This window comes from Rattus norvegicus, chromosome 5 (genome assembly GCF_036323735.1).
Source record: "Rattus norvegicus strain BN/NHsdMcwi chromosome 5, GRCr8, whole genome shotgun sequence".
NCBI classification, from domain to species: Eukaryota; Metazoa; Chordata; class Mammalia; order Rodentia; family Muridae; genus Rattus; species Rattus norvegicus.
Genome location: NC_086023.1, coordinates 21,753,360 through 21,779,912, shown reverse-complemented (window position 1 = coordinate 21,779,912; position 26,553 = coordinate 21,753,360). Strand labels below are relative to the sequence as shown.

The 26,553-nt window shown below is 42.7% G+C and overlaps 2 protein-coding genes across 9 annotated transcripts in view; one reads left to right on the top strand and one right to left on the bottom strand.

Moving 5' to 3' along the window:
- Positions 1 to 20,638: 20,638 nt before the first annotated feature.
- On the bottom strand, positions 20,639 to 25,194 carry Chchd7 (coiled-coil-helix-coiled-coil-helix domain containing 7). 3 transcript variants are annotated; one of them, NM_001399637.1, is made up of 5 exons: positions 24,921 to 25,194; positions 24,541 to 24,687; positions 22,764 to 22,833; positions 21,326 to 21,424; positions 20,639 to 20,776 (listed from the first exon to the last, which is right to left on the bottom strand). In NM_001399637.1, exons 3-5 carry the CDS (start codon positions 22,815 to 22,817, stop codon positions 20,672 to 20,674), a joined length of 258 nt encoding a protein of 85 aa, NP_001386566.1. In that variant the 5' UTR covers positions 22,818 to 22,833; positions 24,541 to 24,687; positions 24,921 to 25,194; the 3' UTR covers positions 20,639 to 20,671. The 3 variants fall into 3 exon arrangements, with proteins under 3 accessions (NP_001386566.1, NP_001386567.1, XP_063144491.1); NM_001399638.1 differs by having other exon boundaries at positions 25,088 to 25,194; XM_063288421.1 differs by having other exon boundaries at positions 21,326 to 21,468; positions 24,921 to 25,184.
- A 393-nt stretch (positions 25,195 to 25,587) lies between these two features.
- The window catches only part of Plag1 (PLAG1 zinc finger), a 54,676-nt gene continuing 53,710 nt past the window's right edge, over positions 25,588 to 26,553 (top strand). For 4 of the 6 annotated variants that reach the window (XM_008763525.4, XM_063287277.1, XM_063287274.1 and 1 more), the window contains exon 1: positions 25,588 to 25,820. The gene's annotated coding sequence lies outside the window, so the exon portion shown is untranslated. The remainder of the gene's footprint in view (positions 25,821 to 26,553) is intronic. The other 2 variants (XM_017593224.3, XM_063287278.1) reach the window with 1 other exon arrangement.

Sequence of the window (26,553 nt, the reverse complement as noted above, 5' to 3'; positions counted from 1 at the left end):
TGCGAGACCACTCTCCCCCAAGCCTCGGCACTGAGACACAGCAGCAGACCCTGATGCTATAGATGCTTGGTGAGCATTTATCAAAACAACGCCAGCTTTTTGAGATCATGTATCAAGCACCTTCAGGACAAGCGGACTCTTGTTGCCCCATCATAATCTCTTCGGGCTCAAGGCTCAGGCAAGTCTTTCGAGGTCTTCTTCTTCTTCTTCTGAGGGTTTCTAATGAAAAATGTTTCCTGATCAATTCAAAGTTTTCATTTCCGAACTAGAGATATTTATTTAAAAGGGCCTGAGGCCCTTGTCGAAGAGTCTGAAGACTTATAATTTAGTTTCTGAGTTCATTCACAGGAAGGGAAGTGGAACTGCTCTTCAGGCATTGGATCAGTCCATCGTCATTAACTTACTAGTCATGGAGGCTTAGTCAAGACACTTTGCCTCTTCAAGTGTTCTTCAGTTCTGTGAAAATAAATTTGATCATAAGCAACCAATACATCTCGATATAGCTATAAATTTTGCTATGCAGGAGTCACTGTTGCCATGCGCCCCTCCAAGCTTACGTGTTCTCTCTGTTCTCTCTGTCCTCTGTGCTGTATTTAAAATAGTAAATTTAGCAGGAGATATTTGTAGAGGTTAGACATAAAGGGAATTAAGTAAGTTGTTCAGAAACATTTAAAACTTTCCAAAATATATTTTCAGTAGTCCTGAGAGATGGCTTACTTCAATTACCAAAGCCTACATAGAAAAATCTAGGTATAGTAGTTTATAACTCAGTAACTAGGAAGCAGAAGCAAGCAGCCCTAGTCTACTCAGTGAGCTCCATCCAGGGACAAATCCTGTCCCAAAAAATGGGCAAGCAACATGTGAGAAAGGACGCCTGAGGTTGCCCTCTGACTTTCACAAACAGGCACACACACCTGCATATACCCAAATACATCCACATCCACATGTGTGAACACAGACGTGCACATACCAAACTAAAATAAAACTTTACAAAAGAAACTGCAGTTTAGATCACACCGTTCTGCCGTCACCTGAGGCAGAGGTTAAATCTAAAAGCTGCGACCAGTAATTCACTGTAGCTGAATGTTGCAGGTGTCTCCCTGGCTATTAAGCTACAAAGAGAGCATTTGCATTTAGCTCTTTTAAGATGCCACAGGTGAACTTTTATTTAAAAAGGGGGGGGGGAGGAGATATGTCCATAGAATTATCTAGTGACATTACACAATAATTAAGAATATACTATGTATACTCTATACAAAACCAAAACTTTTTTGTTATTTGCTTACTTGCTTGCTTTGTTTTGTTTCTTACATAGGCTGGCTTTGAACTCACTAATGAAGCCAAAGATGGTCTTGAACATTTTGCTAGGATTACGAGTCTTTGCCACCACGTCTATTTTTTTTATAGTGCTCAGGGTCAAACCCATGGATTTATGTATGCTAATCAATCTTTACTAACAGAACTGCATGCCTAAGGCCCAAAACTTCTTGCTTTTAATGGTAAGTGGAGATGTGTTTGAGAAATGGGTAGATCATAGCAAGAGTCCTGCTTATTTACAGTAGGGAGAGGCTGCTCATCAGGCAGTCTCATTGGCTATGTGGACACGGGCTGAAGTGAAATCCTTTGCTGGCTGGAAGCAATGGACTTGCTCTCCAAGAGTAAACAAACTTTTGTGGCTATGTCCTCCTCCTCCTCCTCTTCCTCTTCCTCTTCCTCTTCTTCTTCCTCCTCCTCTTCCTCCTCCCCCTCCTCCTTCTCTTCTTGCTCCTCCTTCTCTTACTCCTCTTTGTCCTCTTACTCCTCCTTTAAGTAGAAACATAGGGGTCCCTTGGAAAGTCAGTTGTGTTGAATGGTGTTCTGCTGGGGCAAACATGTCTAGGAAGGTTTCACTGGAGCAGACACAGGTGAAAGGATGTTCTGCTACAGCAAGCATGTAATCGAACACGGGATAAAAGATATGCCTTTGCTAACTATATGCCTGTATTCGTCTGCCTTACACTGCATAGTTGAGCTCATTTTTTCTGGGACTCCATAGAGAAAAAACTCACCAAAAATCTTCTGGTGGCATGCCGCGACTTCTTGCCGCTTTTGTGGACTCAGCAAACTGGCAGAGTAATGTCAGTTGAGACAGACACACATGCTAAGGCAAGACCATGGAGGACATGTGATGTTTGGAGGGTATAAATAAGACTCAACAATGGACCATGACAGATGCTGAGCTTGGCCTGCTTATAAAGCTGTCTGTGCAACAGTTGTGGTCTCGCTTATCTTCACTTCACTGGGAGAGGCACCACTGAGAACTTTCCCTGGTGTCCCTCCTGGTCCCTCCTGGTCCCTCCTGCTGATTCATGGCAATATGGCTGAGGCCTGGCTGTCTCTGCTAGGTAGTGCCATTGCTGCTGACACATGTTTGCTATCCCAACAGTACTGAAGTGAATTGCTGGTTTATCCATGAAGTTATGCAAGTAGATGGAGCGGCCACTGCTAACCTGTGAACCAAACTGCTGGTTTTCTGACAATGCCTATGGGATCTGCTCCGGTGAGCCACATTTCTAAACAGGTCCGTTTCTCCCATGTCTTTTCTTTCCCACTACCTCTGGTAGATGGTGGGGTAGAAGGGAGGTTACAGTGTTTAAGAACCATCATTAAAAATAGGCATTGAAAAAGATTAAAGTCATACCTCCTCTTCTGCAGTACTGACTGAGCAGATCCTACACTTGAACTGTAGAATCCTCTCTGCATTTTCTCCTTCCATCACTGTAAGATGTGGAACTTACCAGAATTTGCATGTTGACATCACCACGGCCCTATTCGCAAAACCTAAGATCTGCTGAATCATCTAATGAAGTTTTTGAGGGTATCAGGGGTGGGGGTTGTTTGTTTTGTTTTTGTAAAAACACATCTAGCAGAGTTTTTCCCAATCTCAAATAATGGCTGTTCGGACACTATGGGACTGACTGCCAGCATTTGGCGCTTCCTGCATTTGCTCACATATCCATCTACTTTCTGGGGAATGACAGGCATATTTAGGCCACTGGGAATGAGTTCAACCTGTCCCCACCCTTTTCTTTACAAACATCAATCATAAATACTAAATGCATTGAATGCATTGCTGAGAAAAGAGTGGGCATCTGAACCCGGGAAACAAGGCTGACTAGCTGCGAGCTCTCAGAACAAGAGAAATCTTGACAGTTGACGTCTCTATAAGCAACACTATAATTCCATTTCTATGAAATGTGATAGGACATGGTTCTTTGCAACAGGCGTAGCTCAAGAATCCTGCCAATATTTCTCAAGCAATTCAACCTTTACTTCTATATTGTTGCCAGGCCTTGATGTACAAAATCCTTTTCTGAGCTCATAAAGCAAAAGGACGCTGTCAGAGTATACCATCTCAGTCCATATCTACGACACTTTGGGTGGCGGTGTCTGGGGTTTCCCAGCTACCACTCTGGGAAGTATAGAATCCAAGACTCAATAAGCTCCATTTTCCCATTCACATGCAGCTGTGAGTCCCACGGCTTTGTCACACATGTTCTTGGAGAATCTTCGCTGGCTAGAAAGAGAAGCTATAAAGCTGTAGAGAGTTCCCTAAGCAAGCCAGTGATTTACTTGAACATTGTGGTTCCATTGTTGGCTCATGGTTATGAATCCTCTGATGTCCTAGCAAGGGACCCGGGTCATCACTGAGCTTCTCCTTGGAGGTCAGTCTGAAGAAAACCTATCTTCTAAATTCTCTATCCAAATCTCTCAAGAACCTTCTTGCAAGCCACTCCCCCCCCCCCGCTTCATTTCCCTTCCCTCTCCCCCTCCCTTATTCCTTAAATGCCTCTGTTCCTTAATGTCTGTATGAAACCTAGAAAAAAGTGATGAAATATTGTTCTCTTCGATAAATACAGAAGTGACTGCCTTTTGATCTCAGTGAGTTCAAAGAAGTAAGTCAAGCAGAATGGGAGCTCTGGATCTCCTTCCTCAGTGTCTATGTTGCTATACGTGGTAAGTTTGAATCACAATCCCTAGTGTAATATTAAGAAGTGGGAGAATTTAAAAAGAGGAGGACACAATGACTCTGTTCTTATGCATGTGTGTTATGAATAGACTCACCTTACCAAAAGAGGGCAATAGGGTTCTGATAAATGGGTTTATCTCTCTATCTCCCTTTCTTCCTCACCTCTCATTAGTCATGTGATGACTTCTACCACAAGATAAGCAGCAGATGGAGCTCCTCAGTACTGGATGTCCCAGTCTTTCGAACCTTAAGCTTCACGAATATGACCCAGTTTGTAGCAGCAGCCGAACTATGACACTCAGCAGTATTACTTGACATTTAGTTGTGGAATTTTGTTTCTGAGTTAAAATCTTGGTTCCATTCCATACACATTACATGATTAGGACTGTGAGTGTGGCTCAGTGGGCAAAATGCTTGTTGTGCAAGCCTCAGAGCCTGAGTTCAAATCTCTAGCACACGTGGAAAAAGCTAGACATGGTGTCATGTGCTTGTAACCCCATCACTGGGATCAGGAAGAGACAAGAGGGTCCTCAAATATTGATAGCCAAACAGTATAGTAAACACAGTGAGCTCCAGTTTTAGGGAGAGACCTTGTCTCAAAATATGGAAGGTCATTGAAGAAGACATCTGATTCTGGCCTCCGTGTATACACATAGGCACATGCATCCTCTCTCTCTCTCTCTCTCTCTCTCTCTCTCTCTCTCTCTCTCTCTCTCACACACACACACACACACACACACACTAAATGTGTAAAACTTAATTAAGTAGCATGATTATTTAAGCTCCCATTGTTTTCTTTGCTGATCTGAGGGTAAGAACTGTCAAACGGTACTTCTGTCAAGTATGCGGCCCTGGGCATGGTGTGTAGGAAGCTTTGAAAAAAACGTAGTTATTGTTTTTTAATAGTCATGTCACATTTGCTGCAGCAGTGGTTACAATATTGCTCTTTTTGGGAGACAACTTGTAATTAGTATTTGTAGGCTGCTTCCGAAAAGTGTTTTTGGCAGAAATAATGTTCCCATTCCTGACTGGAGCACATCACAAATACGCATCTTTTCCGAACAGTACAGGAAACTTTGAAAGGACGCACTGGATAAATAGGGATAGTGCGATGTTTTCCCTTAGGAAACCGTTCCAGTCGATTTTCCAAAGGCTTTCTGGTGCTATTTTAATAATTGGGATAATAAAAGCAACAATTTCTACCCACGTTTCTAATATAAAAATGTTCATTAGAAAATATAGACTTTAAAGTAGTCATGTAAAGCTGATTTGTTCTCAAGAGGCATTGTACAGATGTGCTGGAAATTAAAACAAATCATATGTTACACAGTTCTCCATCTCCCATCCTGGGTCCTGGCCACCAATAAGTGCATTTTGGGTTCGGTGCTCCTCCTCTATGAAAGTATGGACATTATACTCCCTTCTCATATAACCCAAAGTTGTTGTTGAAATTCAGATGAGAAGCTCCTGGGTTGACATTTAATTGAAATTGTAGGACATCAATTTATTCATATTTCACTGTATGAGTCGTCTACACAAACTCCTGCTCTTGGATTATGTTTGTACTTAATGAAACACAATTGATTTGGCTGGGGGGTCCATTTGCCTGTTAGGCTTGGCATTAGCTCCTTCACAGGATGGTGGAGATGTACCTCAGAGTCCTCTGTGCACAGGGGACCTGGGCTATGAAGTGGGGACCTTCCACAGACCACCCAAAGGAACTTTGAGAGGACTTCTTGGAGCTGTACAGCCGCCAAAACACATATTGACATAATAAACCACAATGGATTTAAGTGTTTAAAAGTCAAAAATACACTTTCAAAAATAAGCACTTGCATTGGCTGATTGAGTAGTCCTACCTGGATGCAGACTTGGGTTTACTCAGCCAGACCCACAGAACAAACCTTTTCATTTTAACATTTAACACGGATGCACGGAAAGCCAAAAAAAAAAAAAAAAAAAAAAAAGGAAACACAAGTCTGGGAGACATTTCCTTATTTCTGTGCTACAAAACAATTGCTATCAGTACCAGAGTCATAGAGCCAAACCAACAAACTCTGACAGAGTCTATAAAAATGTTTAGACTCACATTAAAGGTAAGTGCAGCTTCCTGTGTCCCTGGCCTTGCCCCACTCTATCTGTTTACATTTGATCTTGTGTTGTTTTGTTTTACAGTGGTGCCCTGCAATACCATGTCTAGTGCCCAGGAAATCTGCTGCAAAAGAATTCACCAAACTAAAAACAAATGGCAAAAGAAAAAGTCACCTGCAAATTGGATATTGTGGCACTACGTTCAGTCCCTGCACTTACAGAGTAAAAGCAGAATGATCCCAGATTCCAGGCCAAGGTAAGGTGTAGCAAGATGTCAAGAGCTGGGAATGTAGCCCTGTGATGAAGCATCCTAGCTAGTGTGGTCCAGTCCCCGGCACCGGACTGTCTGTTTGCCATTGACTTCTTCTGTGTCTGTCTGTCTGTATTTAGATACAGACTCTCCCCCTCTTTAGTTCCACACGGTTCCAGTTACACCCTCCAGTAGTTAGCACCATTTGAATTTGCGTAGCACATTGTGATACAAGCATCGTGTATGTGAGAGCTAATTAGGTGAACTCTGCTGTCCGGAGAGAGGATGTGATCATTCACTCCATTCATTTGGACATCACTGTCTCCAACATGTCCTGAGAAGTAATACACAATTCCCTAACGAACAGTCTAACAATGGTTTACATTGCATTACATGATATTCACGTCTGTAAAGGTGGCTCAAAGCAGATGCATAGGGTGCAGATATGAGACTTACAGACCTATGGGGTTGTTACTTGCATGGGATTCTGCAATGAATCCTTCTATGTGGATGCTGGGGGGACAATGCTTTGTTTTATGCTTTCAATCCCTATCTTGGAGCATATAAAAAAACTGATTAACTAAATCTCTTTTTCCACCCCATGACTTCCAACATGCACAGTTGGTGAAACTCTGATGATTCTAGGAATAGTTCCTAAATTTGGCACAAGAACTGCTCCCCTTCCCCTGGACTGCTCCATAGGTCAGACAGAGAGAGCAGTACCCTTCCATGTGTAAACCCATAGAAGACCAGAGGGTGGCAAATTCTACCTGTGGTTTAGATGGGCCCTCCATATCTTGAGACAAGGGCTTATTTGGTGTGGCTGTCTCTGTCATTAATAAAAGTCACTGATCAATTTGCTTACAGCAGCACGGCCTCCAGCAGGCAGGACAATGGATAGTGTGTTTCCTAGCATGGGAGAAGTATTCTTTTCTACATGAAATTATCAGCAAACAGCAGCTAGATATTATGTACACGATTCCAGTTCCAAACTGGACCACAAGCACTCAACCTGAAGACAGAGAGCCAACCAGAAACAATCATGTATCATATCAGCAGATCAGTTGGGATATTAGACTCCTCCATAGGGGCTTTTCTTCAAAGATGCTTAGCATTCTACAACTCAAATATGAAGATGTTTTCAAATTCCACGCATGGTTTATCTGCACATGGAAATATCTCCATGCACGGTTTATTGATACATAGCAATATACCTTTTCTGTATGAATTCAAACTTGGTTGCAATTACTCGCTGCCCCACAAATCTGATTGTCTTTGCTACCTGAACCAGGGGAAGCTTTGCTATTGCTGGTCACTGTCGCATTTTTCACTACTTTTAAATAAGGAAAATCTCTAGGTTCAATGAGGACCTACTTTCTGCTCTCACAGAAAGACACACATCAAATCTTTTACTTCTACCTTGAAAATCCAGCACACACTTAACAGACAATAACTAGAAGCAAATTCTCCCCCACCGGACTGTAGCCTTACGTAACACTATCAAGAAAGAATGAGTTCTGCTTCCCCGACCCTTGCTGTACTCAATACCTCCTTATCCCATCCCCAATATCTCTTTACCACTTGCTTCTAACCCTCCAGGCTCCACAGCCGTCACTCTTACCATCCCTTGTGGATCCTTTTATTCCTAAAACTTATAAAGTTACACTATGGTGCCTAGCTCATTCACTGTGTTAGTTGTGAACTGCTTCTCTCTGCAGTCACACAAGTTCATGTGGGCAGAGATTTTTTTTTTGTTTGTTTGTTTTGTTTAGAAATGAATCTAAATTTCAACAGGCCACATAGCAGATGGCAGGTATGCAGTAAAGATTGATTAAACAAACTGATGGATGTTGTAGTGTTCGCATGAGACACGTCTTAAAGCTTTTTCTGGATGCTTGCTCTAAAGCCAAAGCTCTGCTCGGTTTGACATTAAACACTGTCCTCTCTTCCCTTTTTCTCTGCCTCCTGATTTCCATGTCACCTTTCCATTATTCGGGCCTTTTCATTTAAACAAGCTTATTTCCTTGGCCCACGGTAACCAGGTTCTCCCCAGGGCTCCATGTACCCCCAGTTTTGCTATTCACTTCTTCTAAGGAAACCCATTCCATTCACAATTTTACTGGGTAGAGATGTGCTAAGAATCTCAACGCTGTAAATGTTTCTAGGGGAAAGTTACCATTCAAACTTACTGCCATAATGTTCTGATTACCTTTATAAATAAGCTTCTTTGCCCTCTTGAAGACTGCTGAGTTGCTAAGCCATACGCACTCAACCAGCCCCCTCCTAGACAAAGCCAGATGCTACAGTAAGCAATTAAGTCATTTAATCACTTAGCACCAAAGAATTCTTACTTCGGAGTAGGAAGCTCAGTCAACAACATAGATGAGTTCTAATTGACCCAGTATTCCAGTAAGTAAAATCCAGCTATAAGCTTCCTATTCTCCAGGTTTAAACCACTTTACTTAAAGAGGATTCCAAGAGCCTTTCTTCACTCTACCTCTATTTAAAAGAAAGGAATAGAGGACAATAGTAAAGTGTTATCAGTGCCTTTACAGCCAATCATGTTAAGCTTTACATACACCTTATCTTACTCTGTACAAAAGTACACTCTCCAACGCTGGCATTTTATAGACGCAGAACACACAAAACTTCTAAGCTTCAGAAAACTATCCAAGGCTGGGGAGCTAGCACAGTCAAACAAGTTCTTGCCTCAAAAGCATGAAGACTTGAATTTGATCCCAAGAACTCAAAGAAGATGCTAAGTGCAGTGACACATGAGAAAGGCAGAAACAAGAAAATATCTGAGGGTCACTAGCCAGTCAATTAGTAAACTTCAGGACTATGAGAGACCATGACTCACAGAAGGTAGCATTCCTGAGGCTGACATAGGCTGAATGCACATGCACACACGCAAAGCTAGAAGTAAAACAGGACTATAAACTTAGCCACACCTCCAACCACTGAACATGTAATTCCCTCCTTGGCTTTCCACGCCTTCTTTTTCATCCCCCCAGTGCAAAGTTTAAAATGGGCAAGAAATAAAATTGAAGACGTAAGAGGTAACTGAATGAGGCAGTCGCCCACACACTCACCTTAGGGAATGTCAGGAGACTATACAAGACTGGAGATGAACAGGCCATGACTGCACTGTGGCAGAAGAAAGCTGCTGTGAGGTTTTTGGTAGTGGTGGTGATAATAATATAGTTTGTTTTTCCTGAGAGGTAGAGAAATGTGGTCTATTTGGGTTGTGAAAGATACTCTTCAAAGTGAGACTGCTCTGCTGGAGTCATCATGGGATTGGAATGCTGTCCCACAAGGACATGTATATTTAAGTGAATGAAGCAGACAGGGATGGCACGGGTTGCCAAGTGTAGCCTATAAACTGAAAACACCCCTCCAGGATTTGCAGCTTCCCAAGGAAGTTGTTCTTCAGAAGTCGTTACTACAAGAAAATGACAAACCAGCATGTTTATCCAGTGGGGGAAAAATACATATTCTATTTGGCCACGATCCAGGCTTCTTGCCTTATTCTTTCTTGCTGTTTTGTGGCATAGAGTACATTGTCACCTCTTGTTAACGTCACCTCTCTTAGCTTCTTCAGTAGCTGAGGGTGAGACAAGGGTGATAGGTAGAGATCACAAAACATTTTTGAAAGACTTCCTAGAGTGGATGAAAGGCTTTGTCCAGAATCAACTGCGGTACTTAAAGTATTCTTAATGTGTAACTTTCTCCCCGAGTTCACAGCTCTCATTCACTTTCACAATCCCTAGTTTACAAACTTGTTAAGTACTAATGGGTGAAAAAAAATGGGAATCTGGATAAGACCTGCAATTAGGAGGCATGAAAAATAGCACAGACACTAAGAAATAGAGTCAACCGAGAGCACAGAGGAAGAACACTGGCAACGTTGTCGACTGCGCAGGTCACTTGAATGTACTGAGGCTCAGTCCTGCATCTGCAAACCAGGAAGGCTGATTTCTCAGAGCTGCATGCAAGTTTCAGTATAACTATGTTCCTGAGAATGTTTTATGAAGTGAAAATGAAAGTACGAAGCACCACAATGGGTCTCTGCCTTTGCACTTCCCAGAAGTCCAGAGCTCCCCCATGCAGTGCAAGGATAAAATGAGCTGTGCCATCGAGTAATCCCGAGGTCAAGAAGACCTGCACACCATGCTACATCATGGGAGTGGGAGTGTTGTGTGTAACGTTCAAGAGTCATTTCAGGAAGATTAAATGAGGCTAGACTAGGCAGAGACAGAGGAAGTGAGAGGAGGTCCTCTGAAGGGAATGAAGGACTGACTGAAAAGTAGAGTGGAGGGGAGGAGAGAGCAGGAAGAATTCAAGTTGGCAGTGGAACAGTCTAAGCCACAGTCAGCTGGCTGCATTATGTGAATTGTGCCCTGAACGTTGGGGGGAGGGGTACAGTTTATTCTCAGTTCCATGGTAAATATTTCTAGCTCCTTTTGAAATCTTCCAGTTGCTTCCCAGTGAACTTTTTTATACTTCGCTTGCTTACTGATGATTTCAGATGGGAATGAAGGAACTAGGACAGTGGCAGCCTAGGAGTAAAAATTCTCAGGAGAGAGCAATCTGGACCAAATGGTGGAACAATAAAAGGAAAGGTGTGAGAAAGAGTGCTTTGTTTGGTGCTTTGTTGCCTTTTCCAGCAGATACGAAAGACTTTTGTCTTTTCTAGTTGGGGTTTTTGAAAGGACTAGGTGGCTGGCATCATAATTTTATCAGCCTGGCCTAGAGTTCACTGTGGCTTTTGCTGATGAATAAGCCAGTCTCTACACACACCTCTCAAATACCAGTATCTACCACCCAACACATGGGTTTCTTTGGGGGTCACTATAACCAATTTTTTAAATGATACATTTCAAAACACAGAAGATTCTTAAAGATGAAGCAATTAATTCAGATGATCTTGACAACGGGAGGCACAGCCAAAGCTTACATAAACACAGTGCTCTGTCCACACTTTGCCATGCAATACTTACATTATTAATCAGGGCATTTAGTTCAGATGCTGACACCTGGCTTTTTACTTTCATTGTGGCTGTCTCAGGAGCTAGCACAGCCATCTTGGCCTAGTACCCTGCACTTGGTTGAATGACCCTCTCCCTTCAAGACTACACATGCCTCTGTCATTTTCTGCTCTTCCCTTTGTATGAATTTGCTTGTAGTTTGCCCCCTTTCTGCCCAGTACCCAGGCGTGTGCTCTGAAATGACCCTTACTTTCTCTTCATTTCTTCAAGGAGTCTCCCAGGACTTGAAAGAGAAATCCAAGTGGTCTCAAACAGGAGTAGACTGGGGTGATCTTTGTAGATCTCCACTGCTAAAGCTACCATCCCAGTCCCCAAAGTAGTCTTTTCAAAACTGTGATTTCAGAGTTTTCCTAAAGGAAGTTGTATAGCCAGTGAATACCGGGCATCTTACTGTCTGATAGCACCATCCAGGTCTTGCAAGGAAAACCAGCCATTTGTTGAGAACCCCTACAAATTTCTAGGGCTAAGTACAGTCCACGGCCCAGAGGTAACCTCACAAACAGAACTCTATGCAGTTGCAAGACGCTCATCTGCTCTCGGACACACTGACAACAGCAGACATGGCTCCTGAAACTGAAAATTATCATGGAGCCTGAGAAGAGAGCAGAGCAGAGAGCAGCGGAGTACAGATATTCAAGATCAGAAAACACGGTGTGCTTGGCACTAGCCAATGAAAATAGCAAGATGTCGCTCTATGGAAGGGATTTCAATAATCTCGTGCCTAATGCCTAAAATCTAAGGTCACTGGGCACAAGCTCTGTGTAACTTCCTCCAATCCACTCCCTTCACCTTCCAGATCACAAGAACATTGCAAACCATGGGAAGGACCTGAGAGGGTAGGTAGGCCTGAGGGATTTTAAGTGAACCAATTTCTGCATTTTAGAAAGATTCATTTGCTGGGGTGGAGAGAGCAAAACAAAACAAAACAAAAACAAAAACAGCAGGATCAGTTTTGTAGAACAGGTAAAGCCATTGCGGGGATCTGGGGTCACTATAATAATCTCTCTGCCTCCAGAATTATGCTTTACACACGAATTGCTTTTGAATTTTTGTCTCAAAACACTATCAAGCTTTCTCTTACATATAAAGCAAGCTATGGTGTACCAAGCACAGTGCTCAAGGCTCTTGTTAATGTGAACGCATTCTCTCATTCTTGCTCTCGTGCTAATTCCCTTCATATGCTGTGGCTTCCATTTGTAAGGAACTCCCCCAAATGACATAGACATGTGCCCTCTGTGCTATGACTTTGTTATTCCTACCACGGTGCTGTTTACCCTCCAGCCATGCAGTGCAGTGCTTTAAGAAACTTGTTCGTCCATATGTATGCCGCACGTCGTAAGCACTTGGCAGAGGTTGGGGAGGTAACTGAACTGATAGAGTCTTCATACTTGTCGTTTAGTGTTTTCCCCCTGAGACAGGGTTCCTCTGTGTACACCAGGCTGGCATCGAACTCACACACACCTCCCTGCCTCCCTACCTACCCTGCCTCTGCCTTCTGAGTGCTAGGATTAAAGACGTATTTTCAGACTTCAAAAATCATAAGTAAAATGGTCTATTTAATTACATGGCAACATAAAACACTGTACAGAAAAATTATTGAAAATCTAAAAGCAAAAAGGTATACAAAACAATTATGACAAAGAGATGGTTTCCTAAAGATACCCAGAGACTTCTAACTCATTTTCAGCTAGAATCTTAAAAGAAAGGGACAAAAGAAATGAATTTATTTGTTCTGGCTTCACTCATATGACTGGTAAAGGTGAAAGAGATTTAAAGTTGGGACTGGAGATGCAGAAACAGTCTGTTTTTAGAAGCAAATTGTGCTTCTTTTCAGAAGGTAATTGAGTTATTAATATCTACAAAATTTAAAATACAAAAGTCTTCCATCTAAAACTTCAACTTGTAGAAATTATCTTCCACGTAAAACATAACAAGCACCAAAATGACTGCTATCGCCTTGCTTCAAATTATTCCAAACTATGCCTGTTAAAAGCAAAAAGCGAACTACACTGGAGCATGTATAGTATGATGTTCCTTTAGTGCAAAGACGTATACTGATGATGCTTGTATGTGAATAAGAAATCCTGAAAACTTTTGACATTGACTACTTCTCGAAAGATCTCTTGCACTGAGTTGTTAGCCCTCTGACATTGGATATGTACATTTCTCAATTTTAAAAACTATAATCTACCCCAAACACAGACATGTATGGCTTCCAGGATTCTGCAAACACAGCAGTTTCTCAAAAGAATTCTTACATAATACAAACACAGAACATCATCCTTCCAACCCCATTGAAATGCTGTAATATGATGCTGCTATAACAAGTGAACGGGTATGTGATAAAAACTACATATACACACGTGTGTGTGTGTGGTGTGTGTGTGTGTGTGTGTGTGTGTGTATGTGTGTGTGCGCGCGCGCTTGCGTGTGCGTGTGAGTAGCTTTTGGACAGTTGATAACTTGTCTTATATAAAAATTTCCTGAAGTACTAACATTCTGACACATTTAAATTATCAACTTAACCAGCCCCATTTCTCACAAAGCGGGATTTTGGGGAGATGTAACAGTGGCAAGTTCAACAGTGGTGATGACACTCCTCCTTCCCCATGTTTGTGAAACAGCATGAGAGATGTTGGCATCAGCTCTTCCTGAGGAATTTGTGACAACTCGATCCATTTCTCAGTCCTGCGTCTTTTTGTGATGAAGCTTTCCCAAACACTGCTTTACTCTCAGTGCTTTCTGTGGATCTATTTAAACTGCTTATATCTTCCTAAGTTTGATAGTTCATCTGTGTTTAGGAATATATTAGTTTCTTCTAGACTTTCCAGCTAATTGGAAAAAGTTGTCAAAGGATTCCTAGTCCAGAATTTACTGGACTCTGATGTACCATCTCTCGTTTTATTAACTGAGGTTGTCTCTTAAATTTAATAGAGGTTTGTCAGTCTTAGTTGTCTTTCCAAAGAACCAACTGTCTGAGTGTATATACTGTTCTTTCAGTCTGCCATTAATCTCTGCCCTGACCTTGGTTGTTTTTTTTCTGCCAACTGCTTTGGTGTGGATCATTCTTGTTTTTCTAAGACTTTGAGATGAGGTATCAGGTTATTCATGAGATGACTTTTTTTTTTTAAATGTAAACACTCAGAGTTGTAAACCTTCCTCTTATAGCTAGCTTAGCTGTGGCACAAAGTTTCTGATACATTTTGCTTTGATCTTCATTTGTCTAGGAATTTTAAAATTTCCTTCCTGATTTCTTCAATGGCCCATTGGTCTTTTGGCTTTGATATCTCTTCAAATTTTATTTGAAGAATCTTCTAATTGAGCAGGTCAATCTCTTAAGAGGTCAGTCCTAGCCCTACTTACAAAGGAGAAAAAAACTGTAATAGCTGCAAGATGAAAATTTGCAAGATATAAAAATGTTTAATCAATTAAGGCCCTCTGATATATAAACAATGGCCATGAAACTAGAAATGGTAAAACTAATGCGGAATAAATTTAAAAGTTATATAGAATTAATGTAGAAGTAGCAAATTAATAAAATGAAAGAATAGAAGAAAGAATAAATTAGGGAAAGCAAGGCTGAATAAGAGAAAGGAAAAATAAGAGGATAGAACAGAACAGATCAAGAATTTAGAAAAGGAAAAAGAATGAAAATCCCTAGTAATAAGAAAGTTTAAAATGCATAGTTAAATAAAGGGGGGATAAAACAGATGTATTAAAACGACTCCTAATTTTTCATTATTGCTATCCCCATAGATCAGATCATCTCTAATCATTATCAAGAACAGCTTCCTTTGCAGTAGATGTCAATTAACACAGAGACCTTAACCTGAACAATGACAGTGGAGTGCTCAGCCCCAAATTAAACATCCGTATCTCATTCTGAGGCTCAGGGATCTTTCTGGAAGAGAGGGCAGAAAGACTGTAAGAACTAGAGGTAGAAGATAACATCAAGGAAACAATGTTTTCCAGACACAAATATGAACTCAACAGCAGTTGTGACCCCATGCACAAGGCCTTCAGAAGCTCAGCCAGATAAAGAGCCAATATTGAAGGGAAAGGTGGATGTGTAATCCCATCACTGGCTGAGAAGCATATTAGCAGTGATGGTTGCTGGGAAATAGAAAGTCACTTCTTTTAAATGACGTTACCTACTAGTGGACTGATCACCCGCCAGAGCAGGCCAAGACTGCAACAAAAACTAGACTACCAAGGAAAGATTTCAATGGATCTCAGAGTTGGGTAGGAAGAGATGGGGGGAGGGGAGATTGAAAGGTGGTAAGAGAAGCAGTTAAAGGCAGAGTGAATGTGTTCAAAATACATGATATGAAACCCTTTAAGAATGAAAACATGAGATTTAAAGGAAAATTACATAAAGTTAACATACTACCAAAAATAGAGAAAAGGGCAAATATGAGGGAAAGAGGTGGGGGAGGGCAATAATAAAATATGTAAAATATTTCCCAGTTACAATAAAATAAAAGTATTACAAACAGTGATGACAAAATATTCTAGAAGGTCTACAGTACTCAAAGTTGATTCTGGGAAGCCTGATAATGGTGGTACATGTCTGTAATCCCAGCACTCAAGATGCTGAGGCAGGAGAATCAGTTCAAAGCCAACCTGAGCTGTCACAACCTTTCTCGATGTAAAATAAATAAATAAGCAGTGCAATATGAAACTATCAGTTTATTTTATAAAACAGCAAAGAAGTACATAGGGAATTACTGAAGATAAATGTAGAATTGAACAGTTTTGCCTGGGTGTAACCACTAGGTTCGTGTGTGTGTGTGTGTGTGTGTGTGTGTGTGTGTGTGTGTGTGTGTGTATTTCAGGGTTTGGTGCTCCAAACATACAAGTAAGGGATCTAAGGAGATATTTCAATAAGTAAAACATATGTCATGAAAGTTCAACTCCCAGTACACATTTTTAAAAAAAGTCAGGTGTTATCACTTGCTTTTCTGTTGCTGTCATGAAGTACCATGACCAAAAGTGACTTATGGAAAAGGTGATTTGGGCTATGGCTCCAGGAGAGTTCATAATGATGAGGAAGACATGCGGTAGGCAGTTTGAACAGGAGACTGAGACATCGCATAGTCAAAATGAAACAGAGAGAAGTGGATGTGGGGTAAAGCTATATATTCTCAAAGCCCTTCCCATCAAGATTCTTCTGCCATTTAAAGGTTCCATAACCTCCCAAACTGTGACATCAACCAGGGACCATGTGTTCACGTACATGAGCCTTTTTTGACACACCTGTGACTTGAACCACTGTGGTGGCACATCCTTGTAACACCAGCACCAGGGAGACAGAAACTGGGATTCCTGGAGCCCACTGTGCAGTCTGCTTGGCCTAAATGAGAAATCCCAGATCCCAGTGAAATATCCTGACTCAATAAAATAAGATGGAGCGCGTCTGAAGACGGTACCATTGCAGACCCGGGTCCTCCACATACACAAGCACACACTTAATATTCACAACTCACATATAAGTTTGTCATCAAAGCGCTTCATAGAAAATACACTTAACGAAGGTCATCACAGAATAAAGCCACTGATACAAAACTAAAATGATCAAGATACATGTGTTGGCCCAAGGATAGACATATATGCCTTCCCCAGAATAGATTGCAGACATGACCATGTATTCACATGTATAATCAGTGATTTGCAACTGAGACGCTAATTCAAGGAACAAAGAAGAGTCTTTTTCAATAGTGTTGAGAAAACTAGATAGCCATCGGTAAAAGAGGAAAGTAGACACTTACCTTAGACCTTACATCAGAAGAACTCAAAGCAGAATGATGTTTTAATATTAAGACCATAGACCTCTTAGAAGAAAAGAAGCGTCTATACATGTAAGTCTTCATGATCTTACATTTGGCAATGCTTTCTTAGATTCGGTACCAAAAGGGGGGAAAGGCACCTCATAGGTTAATATTCTAACACAGTTAATGTTTAGTTTACATTCACCAAAAATAGAAAGTATGATTCATAAAGGTGCCTTAAGTGGAAATCAAGCCATAGATGAGGGGAAAACTCAAACCCTTTTATCTAGGATCTTACATCTAATGCATGTAAAGGACTCTGACAAGAGTGTCCTGTAATCTCATGAAACTATATCTTGCCTTGATAACATTTCTTTGAGACAAATGTTAAGACTCCTTATTCTGACTTCTAATCTCCCTTCCAGCAGTAACCTCTGGGACCTTTTCTTAGTAGCTTTGACTTCCAGAACCAGCCAATACTGTTTTGTTGTTGTGTTGTGTTGTGTCTTTTTGTCTTGTAGTTTGTTTTGCAATTAGGTTCATATTACCTATCAGCCATAATTTGTCAAAATTATTTCACCAACGTAGAGCTGCCAGGTCAATTTGTACTTGAAAGCCTCCTACCAATTTTCCTTGGGCTATTTTAGGAAGGACCAGACAATGTGGGTCTGTAAGGTATGGACACCGTATGAGTTGACAAAGTGGTGCTGGACTGCCATGCTTGGGAAAATGCAACAGCAGCTGTCATGGTTCAGCTCATGCCTGAAATAGCATTTGGGAAGTAGAGGCAAGAGAATCAGAAGCTCAAGACCATGCTCAGCTACATCAGTTCAAGGTCAACCATGAGACTTAGAGAGGGAGAGAAAAAGGGAGAAAGAGAGGGAGGGAGGGAGAGGGAGAGAACAGAGCAGGAGCCACTCCCTCTTCTAAGTGAAGAAAAAGCCTTTTCAAGATGAAGAGAAATGGGCTAAAACCCCAGAGGCATAGGAACTATCGAGGCTCTGGAAAACTGAACACCCAGACCAGAACCTTTCTGATCTTTGTGATGATTCTGCTTGCATAAGCCTTCCATCTCTGTGTGATCCTCAAGTACTGCTTTCTAGACGAGGTGAAGCTCAAGAAGGGTCATCACTTGACCTCACAGGCTGGTCAATTCCTAGGCTATATGAAGCACATATCTCTTCCAGCAAGAGCTCATCATCCCCAAGGACAACTAGAGGCCCCAGAGCCTAGCAACTTGTCTGCATCAGGACCCTGCACCGAGACTCTTGCATTAGACACGAGGCAGTCTTGTGCTCCAGAGCGCCTCCAAAGTCTTGGTTGGTTATAGTCAGTTTCTGTATGAGAAGACATGTAAGAAATGTTTGCCATCAAAACAATGCAAAGCACTCACAGCTGTTAGTATGACTGCCATCAGGTCAAAGGTATTGAAGAGGTGGAGACTAGAATTCTGCCTAGTGCTCAGACTGAAAAGCCCATTCGAGTCTTTCAAAGTTAACAGCTACAGCATAACTCAGCTTGGTACCAGGGAGAAATACTCAGATGAGGGTGCTGGTGGCTAAGAGGTAATATCGTTACAAAGCTGAAATTGTAAACATTAATAAATGAGAAACCTTAAAAATAGATACAAAATGAATGACTACACTAATAGTAAAAGAAAAAAATAGAAATAAAAAGGAAAGACAAGAGTGCTCCTAGGTATGGTGAAGGAGGTTTACTGTAGATAAAAGGAAGTACATAGTCTCAGGCAAAGACATCTGCGATTGTACAGAGTAAACAAGACTAGCCTGAGCCAAGTCAAGTAAGGAGGGGTAGGAGGGACGGGGTAAGGAGCCAGACCAAGGAGGGTGGGGTGGGTAAGTAAGATGGACCAGTTAACGAAAACTGGTTAGATTATGTAGGTGGGGAAGGAAAGCCCAGACCAAGGTTGGAAGAGTTTCAGTAGGAGTCAGAGGAGGGACTAAGGATGCTGAGAGAAAACTGGTAGCCAGGTCCGCTTTGATATGCTTAGCCTACTTTGTTTTGAGACATAACAAATACTTAAACTCAGGGTTTCCAGAACTCCATCTCCAAACGAAGGGACCCACTGGTGAACTTCAGTTTAGACTCTCTCCACGTGTCTGGCAGTGGGTCTCTGCACCTGCTCACATCTGCTTTCACCCCAGGAAGCCTTTCTGATGACGACTGGACAAGGCACCAATTCTATGTCTCTGAGTTATCCAGTCTCTGGTTCTCAGCCATCTAGGCAATGAAGGCTATGGGTTCCCTTTCCTGGCATGGGCCTCAATGAAACAAAACTTGGCCACTCCCACAAGTCCTGAACCAAAACATATTCTCAATCCATTTTTTACTGAGGATTGCATCCAACAATCAAGGTTAAGCCACATGTGGTGGCTCACATGTTATCCCAGTGTCCAGGAGGCTAAGGTGTGAGGACCACCAAGTTCCAGGCCAGGCTGGACGACACAGCAAGGCTTTGTCTCAAAAATAAAACAATATAAAGATGTCATCTGATTTTAAAACTTCTGAGCTAAGTTTCAGACTAGGCAGTTGATTGTCAACAGTCATTGAAATGATGTTCTGATTCAAGCTTAAGTGATGGAAAGGGACACAATGATTTGCTCTGACTTCCAAGACTAGAATGTTATTAAATACACAAGAATCTATGAAAAAACAGTGGGAATATGGAGAGCTTCTGTGCCATCCAGTCACCACAGTGAACACTCACTGTTTGCTGTCATTAACTGAAGGTAAACTCTAATCTCACCCACACTGATTCATCCAATAAACATGTCTCCTGTGCTCTCATTCTGAAACTAGAAACCCTACTTCTAGAGTCTGTTTCTTTCTTTTTTTCTTCCTTTTTTTTTTTCCAAGTATTACTATGGCCTAAGAATTGCTGCTGTGGCCTTAGGTGATCCAAAAATTCATGGATTTTTAACCAGAATCCTGAAATCAAGCCTGTCCTTAAAGAAGTAACATTCTTGTATCTTCCATCTATTCAGTAGTTCTCCTGTGCCCATTTCCCTCCTAGTGAGTGGACTAACCTTAAAGATGGTGGATGCAGCACGCCACGGACTTCAGGGATGATCCCCAGGTCTGTGGTCCACCATGCATCTACCTGTAACTCATTCTGCCAGTCACCTCTCCACCTCATCACTCATTGTAAACACAGGGCATTCTTCTCTCATTTCCCTTCCGGAGGACCACCACCATTATAACAGCCCCAGGAGTCTGTTCTCATGCTAAATCTCTCTTTAGACCTAAGACAGCCCAAGTCCTACAGCCTCAACAGTCCTGTCCTTCTGAGTGACAGTATGATAACACATTCTTATCACAGCACTGAAAGCAAACACCAAAGACTTGAGGTTAACCGAATTCCATCTCACCAAGTACAACTCAAAATCGCCTGGGATGACAGCAGAAAGTCTTAAGATTTCAGCAATCATTGATTAAAAAAAAAAAAATCTGCTTCAAGTTATAGAAACAATTTTAATGCAAATACTCAATAGGGCATCTTTTGCATTGCTCCCAAAATTTCATCTCTTTCTGCTGCTGTAGGCATAGATGGCTGAACTCCATTTTGTCTTCTTTGGATCATGACAGAATTCTATACATAGGCATAAAAGAAAACACCAAAGTCAGTCATATATTAAATAACAATAATCCGACAGTAATTTTCAGTTGCTTCTTCAAAAAGAAAATACTGAAATCTAAAGTTTTAAAACTCCAAAACCTACTTCTGAAACTCCAGATGTTTCAATCTATTAACATTTACACTGAAGTGATCATCCACAAAGAAAGCATTGTTAGTAGGAGTTGGGTAGAAATATGCCACTAAGTACATATACAAGAGTATATACAGTCCAGTTTCAAAAGCTATGCACAATTACTAAGTGAAACTAAGTCTATCAGAGAAGAAAGGACCTGGATCCAGTCTTCAACAAGACTTTATATTAAAGCTTGAATCTGAAACCTTGGAATCAAATGAAACAAGCTCTCAAGAAGGCCACAGAGCTGATATATCAATCAGAAGATAAGGTTAAAGGTTAAGTGTTCCTTCAGTCATTACTGGGAAGCCTGGATTATTGATCATTATCATCTATGGCCACAAGCCTAAGAACAGAGTTTTCCAAGAAGCTTGAGAGGCTGGGCTTACCCAGAATCGCCGGCAGTTTTTGTACTTCAAGAAGTAACTGGAACACCTTTCCCTGTCATAGTTATTTTCATCCATACATCTGGTAGAAGCATCAGATTCCTTAAATATGTAAGAGAGTCATCATTGAAAATGTGGAATGTGATCTAAGAAAGACCCAAACACAAAGACTTCTGAAGCTGTTTCCCCGGAACCGATATCAAATGGCTTATTTTGTTCATTGTAGTAGGTAGACTTAAAAAACCTAAATTTTCCCCGTCTGGGCCAGTTTTCTAAGCATCTGATCCCACGAGTTTGAGTCAAAGCACTTATTGTGGTCATTTGTTCCCGGAGCTGAAGTAAGGTATAAGGTGCTCTGAACACTGCTACACAAGCAAACAGCAGAAACCAGCCTCCCACAACTCAGTGCGGCTCTCCTGGCTTTCCCCAGGTCTGTCTGACTTGATGTTTGATCTTAAGGCTTGGTTTGAGATTCCAAGTAAATTACACAAGTAAACGATCTACATCAAGGCAACCTAAATTAACAGCACCCATGTAGATGCACTTTTGGCTATCGTTCACTCCGTTATGCAAGCATACTATTACATAGGCAGCTTTAATAGTTATCATTAATGTGACTTCAAAAGGAAAGCAACACAGGGCCATGGGTTTAAAATGAAGTGGGTACCACTGGTAATTAAACTTAAGCGGTCTGAACTAGAAGCAGATTGGACAACAAGCTTCAAAGTGAAAGGTAGGACTCTGAGAAGAAGTTATCTAAAATAAAGTTTCAAATAGGCAGGGAATCTGCTTCACAGATCTAAGGAAAACACCTTATCTAAACAATACTTAATGCTGTTGAAAACCGACTATATAGACCAATGGATGTATATTGTGTGTTTTTGGAAAAGCCATAAAGGATGGTGAATTAGAGCTCCTCATAGCAACGATATAATATTTACATTGTATTTCTCAGGAATGGCAAAGCCACAACAAAGTGTTACAAGCTATATCCAGTTAATGTCAAACTTACTTTTGTAACACAGTGCAGTTTATAGGATATCTTTGTGGAAAAGCTTAAAATAAGCTAATCCTACTGTGAACCCATGACTCAAGCCAGGTTGTCTCAAAGACAGATTAAGTAATCACTGCGATTAAAACCGTTGGTTTTAAATTCGCTATATTGTCCCATGTTTAGACTAAAGACTTTCCTTAGTGGTTGTCAAGTTTTACAGAGACAACTAAACACTGTTTATTTCATAATTAAGCAAAACTGAAGAAAAGGGTCATTGTTAGCCACATTTTGGTCATGTAAAAATGTTACAGTGAAATAAAATACACTGGCCAGGAATATCTTTTTTACAGAAAAATACTTTATTTAGTAACTGTGTAAGACAGATACCCGCACAATTAAGATTGGTTTTCCCAAGTTGACATAACAATGAAAAACAAACCGCCCTACCGATAAGCAAGGATTTATGTCAGGGTCTCTCAGCCGCCGTGTGACCATGGGCATCTTGTCTTACTTCTTACTGAAGGTAGGCAGGAGAAAAACATGTCAGAAGGAAATGACCAGAAAATGTCATCAGCCCCACAAGTACTTTTAATTTAATTTACCCACAAAATTTAATTCTCAACGTAGTAGGTACTCTGTAGGAAACAATGAAACACAGTGAGTATATCAAATAGCCAAGTTTCTGCTTACTTAGCATTCTAAAAAGCCATAGTTTAAAAAACAATGAATGAATTTTTTTATTCCAGGACTACTTTCTATTTAAATTAACATTTTCCCTGGTTTGAAGGAAGTCAGGGAATGCTATTATGGCTCAGTTATTCTCCAATTTGAGTCTTAAAAATACAGCTTTGCAAAGGTTTTATCCATTAAAGACATCGCATTACTCTAAGTGTCGGTTAGCTACTCCAAGTCAAGTCATGTACTTCATCCAGTCAGTCAATCGGGCATAGCCAAGGAAAACTGCTCTTCAAACTCCAGGTCAAGTGAAACTGTACAACAATTCTCTTTCAGGGGAAGGAATGAAAAGCAAGTCACGATTATTTGAGTATGGGCCTCTGCTATGAGCTGCCCAGCATCTCTGAAAAATTCCTGTACTAAGCTTAAGGGGCTGATCTGGCTTACACACCCTAATGCTGATCTTGTTTAATCATCTTCTACCCAAAAATAAAAAAAACTGCATTCCAGAGAAATAAGACAGTATGAAGTACACAAGTCTACTGAATTAAAAAACAGAGCAAAACAAACATGCATGGGCCTTTTCAGAGAAGTCCAAATTTTTGTATTAAATGTCACAAAAAAATCACGTTAAATGAAATAATGTATATTCAGGAAAAGTCATGCAAACCCATAAAATCCTGGTAAATGACTGTATTCTGGGTCAATGGTCATCCAGCCCAGTTTCCTCTATTCTGATAAAGATCAGGATGTGTAAACTAAAGGAACCCAACTTTCCCATGGGATAGGAAGTATCTAATTGGCCTGCAGTCCTTTACCTTTAAATAAGCACCAAATAACCACTTATTTCATGAACTGCACAGAAAATATCCAGTCGGCAGGAGCATCTAGACAGGAAGACACTCAATACAGAGTCCAACTGTATCTAGAAGCCTTTCGAAGATAGGAGTTTATAAGGCTGCCTCTTCCTGAGAGAATAGTAGAACTAAGAAAATCTACAATCTTCTCCTTCACAGCTGTCCTGCCATGCCTCCACAGGGCTCCACTTGTTCATACGCCATGCATATAATAATCTCAACAGCAATCGGATACAAGCAGAATTCACGCTGCGTCCTGATCATGAAATTCTGTTCTATTTCAATATCATCAGCCAGAAATTCCTTGAAAACTATCTACACAACACAGTCATCAAATTTGCTGCTTCAGGCTATTCCCATTTCATTGCTTTTTATTCTGGATCCTAAATACAAGTCACTCTAAACATGGATTTCCGAATGCCACCTCCTTAGTATGAATTCCTGTGTTAACAGTACAGGAAGAGGAAATGTCAATTTACATGGAGGAGTGTGGCTGAAGGGCAAGATGGAGTGCCCTGCTAAGGAGGCCTTATCTGCTTACTTTTTGAAGATGCAGGAGTGAACAACTGTTACAGTACTCTACTACTTCCAAGATGACATTCAGAAGGAAAACCAGTTTGAGGGAAGACTGCAAACCTACAGCACACCTGAGAAATAACTCTAAAATCTACTCTAAAGGGCAAACTGCTTACCAAAGGAGTTCCTGATTTCCCACTCTCCTCGTAGCTTTGATCCGTAGTGGGGGAAGGGCACGTTACTGAACAAGTCTAGGCCCCCAGGCTTCTCAGTCTGGTCTGTGAGTGTTAAATCCGGAAGCAGAAATTCACCACGCCGTAAACCTGGGTGCAGAGGACCAGGGGCAAAAAGTCAAAGTACAGACCACATTGCTCTGAGAGGTCGGAGAAGAATCCCCAAGGATGTGTCCCCCGGATCGCCTTCCGAGGCGCAGTATCAGACAGTGGGGAGCAGGCACAGGTGAACAAGACAAAGGGGCTGGGAAGGAAGGAGGCAGCGTAGAGCCGGGACCTGAGGAGGGCAGGGCGGGGAGTGACACAATCCGGGGTGTCCAGACCTGCATGGGGTCACCTTCCGCTGCCCCGACCGGACGAATCGAGTGGCGTGAGCAGCGGCAGGAGCATGCCGCGGAGGGTTTGGCGCCACGAACTGGTGGGGTCTGCCCTCAGCGGAGTGTTGTCGTCGGCCTGCCGTTCAGGGAGGGAGGGGCCGGAGACCACTCACCACAGGCCACCACACGGCCAGCACCGGAGCCGGTTGCTGTTCCAAACACGTCAGTGGCTCACGCAGCAGGACCTTAAGTAGCGCGCACCCCAACGTGCTGCCCCCGCGCCCCCCGTTTCAGCCGGTCCAATCCACGAGCGCTGCTGCGGGATTGACAGGCGCCCGGAACTCTGCGAGGTTGGGGCGGGCTCAGTTCGCTCCGCCCCCGGGCAGCGGGAGGAGGGCTCTGGCAGAAGAAGTGGGTGGGACGGAGCGAGACCCCGCCCTCTCCCCGCCCCACCGCGCCCCCCGCCCTGCAGGCTTGCTCTTAACATTTCGACCTGACGGGCAGCCATGTCAACCAATGAGCTCGTCTGGACCCGGCGGCGGACGCACGGACTGGCCGGGCTCTGGGCGGAGCGTGAGGAGGGCGGGCATCTCGGCGGGCGGGGGCCAGGGCGGGCCGGCGGGCGGGCGCGGGGCGGGGGCGGCGGCCGAGCGGGCGGGGGGAGGCAGCGGTGGGCGCGACGTCGGCGGCTGCGGCGGCGGCGGCGGCGGCGGCGGCGGCGGCGGCAGCTGCAAGTTGAGCTGCAGGGGCAGCGCATACACTACAATGGCTGCTGGAAAGAGGCGTAAGGAAACAATTTCCAGGCCCGCCGCGTCCAGCCCGAAATATGAGAAAAAAATTATTAGAAATTCCGCGGGCGGTGTAAAGGCGGCGGACGGGCCGGAGGGAGGATGTTAAAGCCCCGCGGTGAGTTCTCCCGGGGTCCGGGGCGGCAGGGAGGCGTTTAGCGGGAGGAATATCAGGGTTATTTAAATTATGGGACTAGCCGAGGGGGCAGAGGAGCCGCGGCGGCGGCAGGAGGAGGAAAAGTTTGTGCTACTCCCAGCCCCTGCTCAGGACCCCAGAGAGAAAAATAATAATAAAAAATCAAATAAAATCGTGCGGCGGGGCTGCGAGGACTCCCGTGGTCGCTGCTGACAGGGCAGGGGGCGACGCGGCTGGGGACCCGAAGGTGAGGTCGGTGGGAAAAAAAAAACCTTTTATTCAGGGTCTGGAAAGTTTGAAAAGTTTTCCTCCTTCTCCTCTCCTCTCCTCCTCCTCCTCCTCCTCCTCCTCCTCCTCTCTGGTGCTGTGAATATTGTGACAGCGGCAGCGGCAGCAGCGAGAGCGGAAGACATTAGAGACCCGAAAAATAAGGGAAAAATTAATATAAATTCGGTTTTGAGAGGAAACTCTCCGCGTTTTCCACCAAAACATCCCGGGGGAAGGTCGCTTCCCAAAGGGCCTGGCGGAGACCCGCGGTCGGCAATATTTGGGGGGCACTGGGAGTGACTTGGGGTAACTTTGCCCCCTTTTCCGAAGAGGTTTTTCTTTTCTGGAGAAATGCATTTGTTTTTGCCCTCCTGCCCAGGTGGGAGAGCCGAGTCGGGGTGCGGGGTCCGCGGGGCTCCGGACCCAGCCGGGTGGCGGCGGGGGCGTA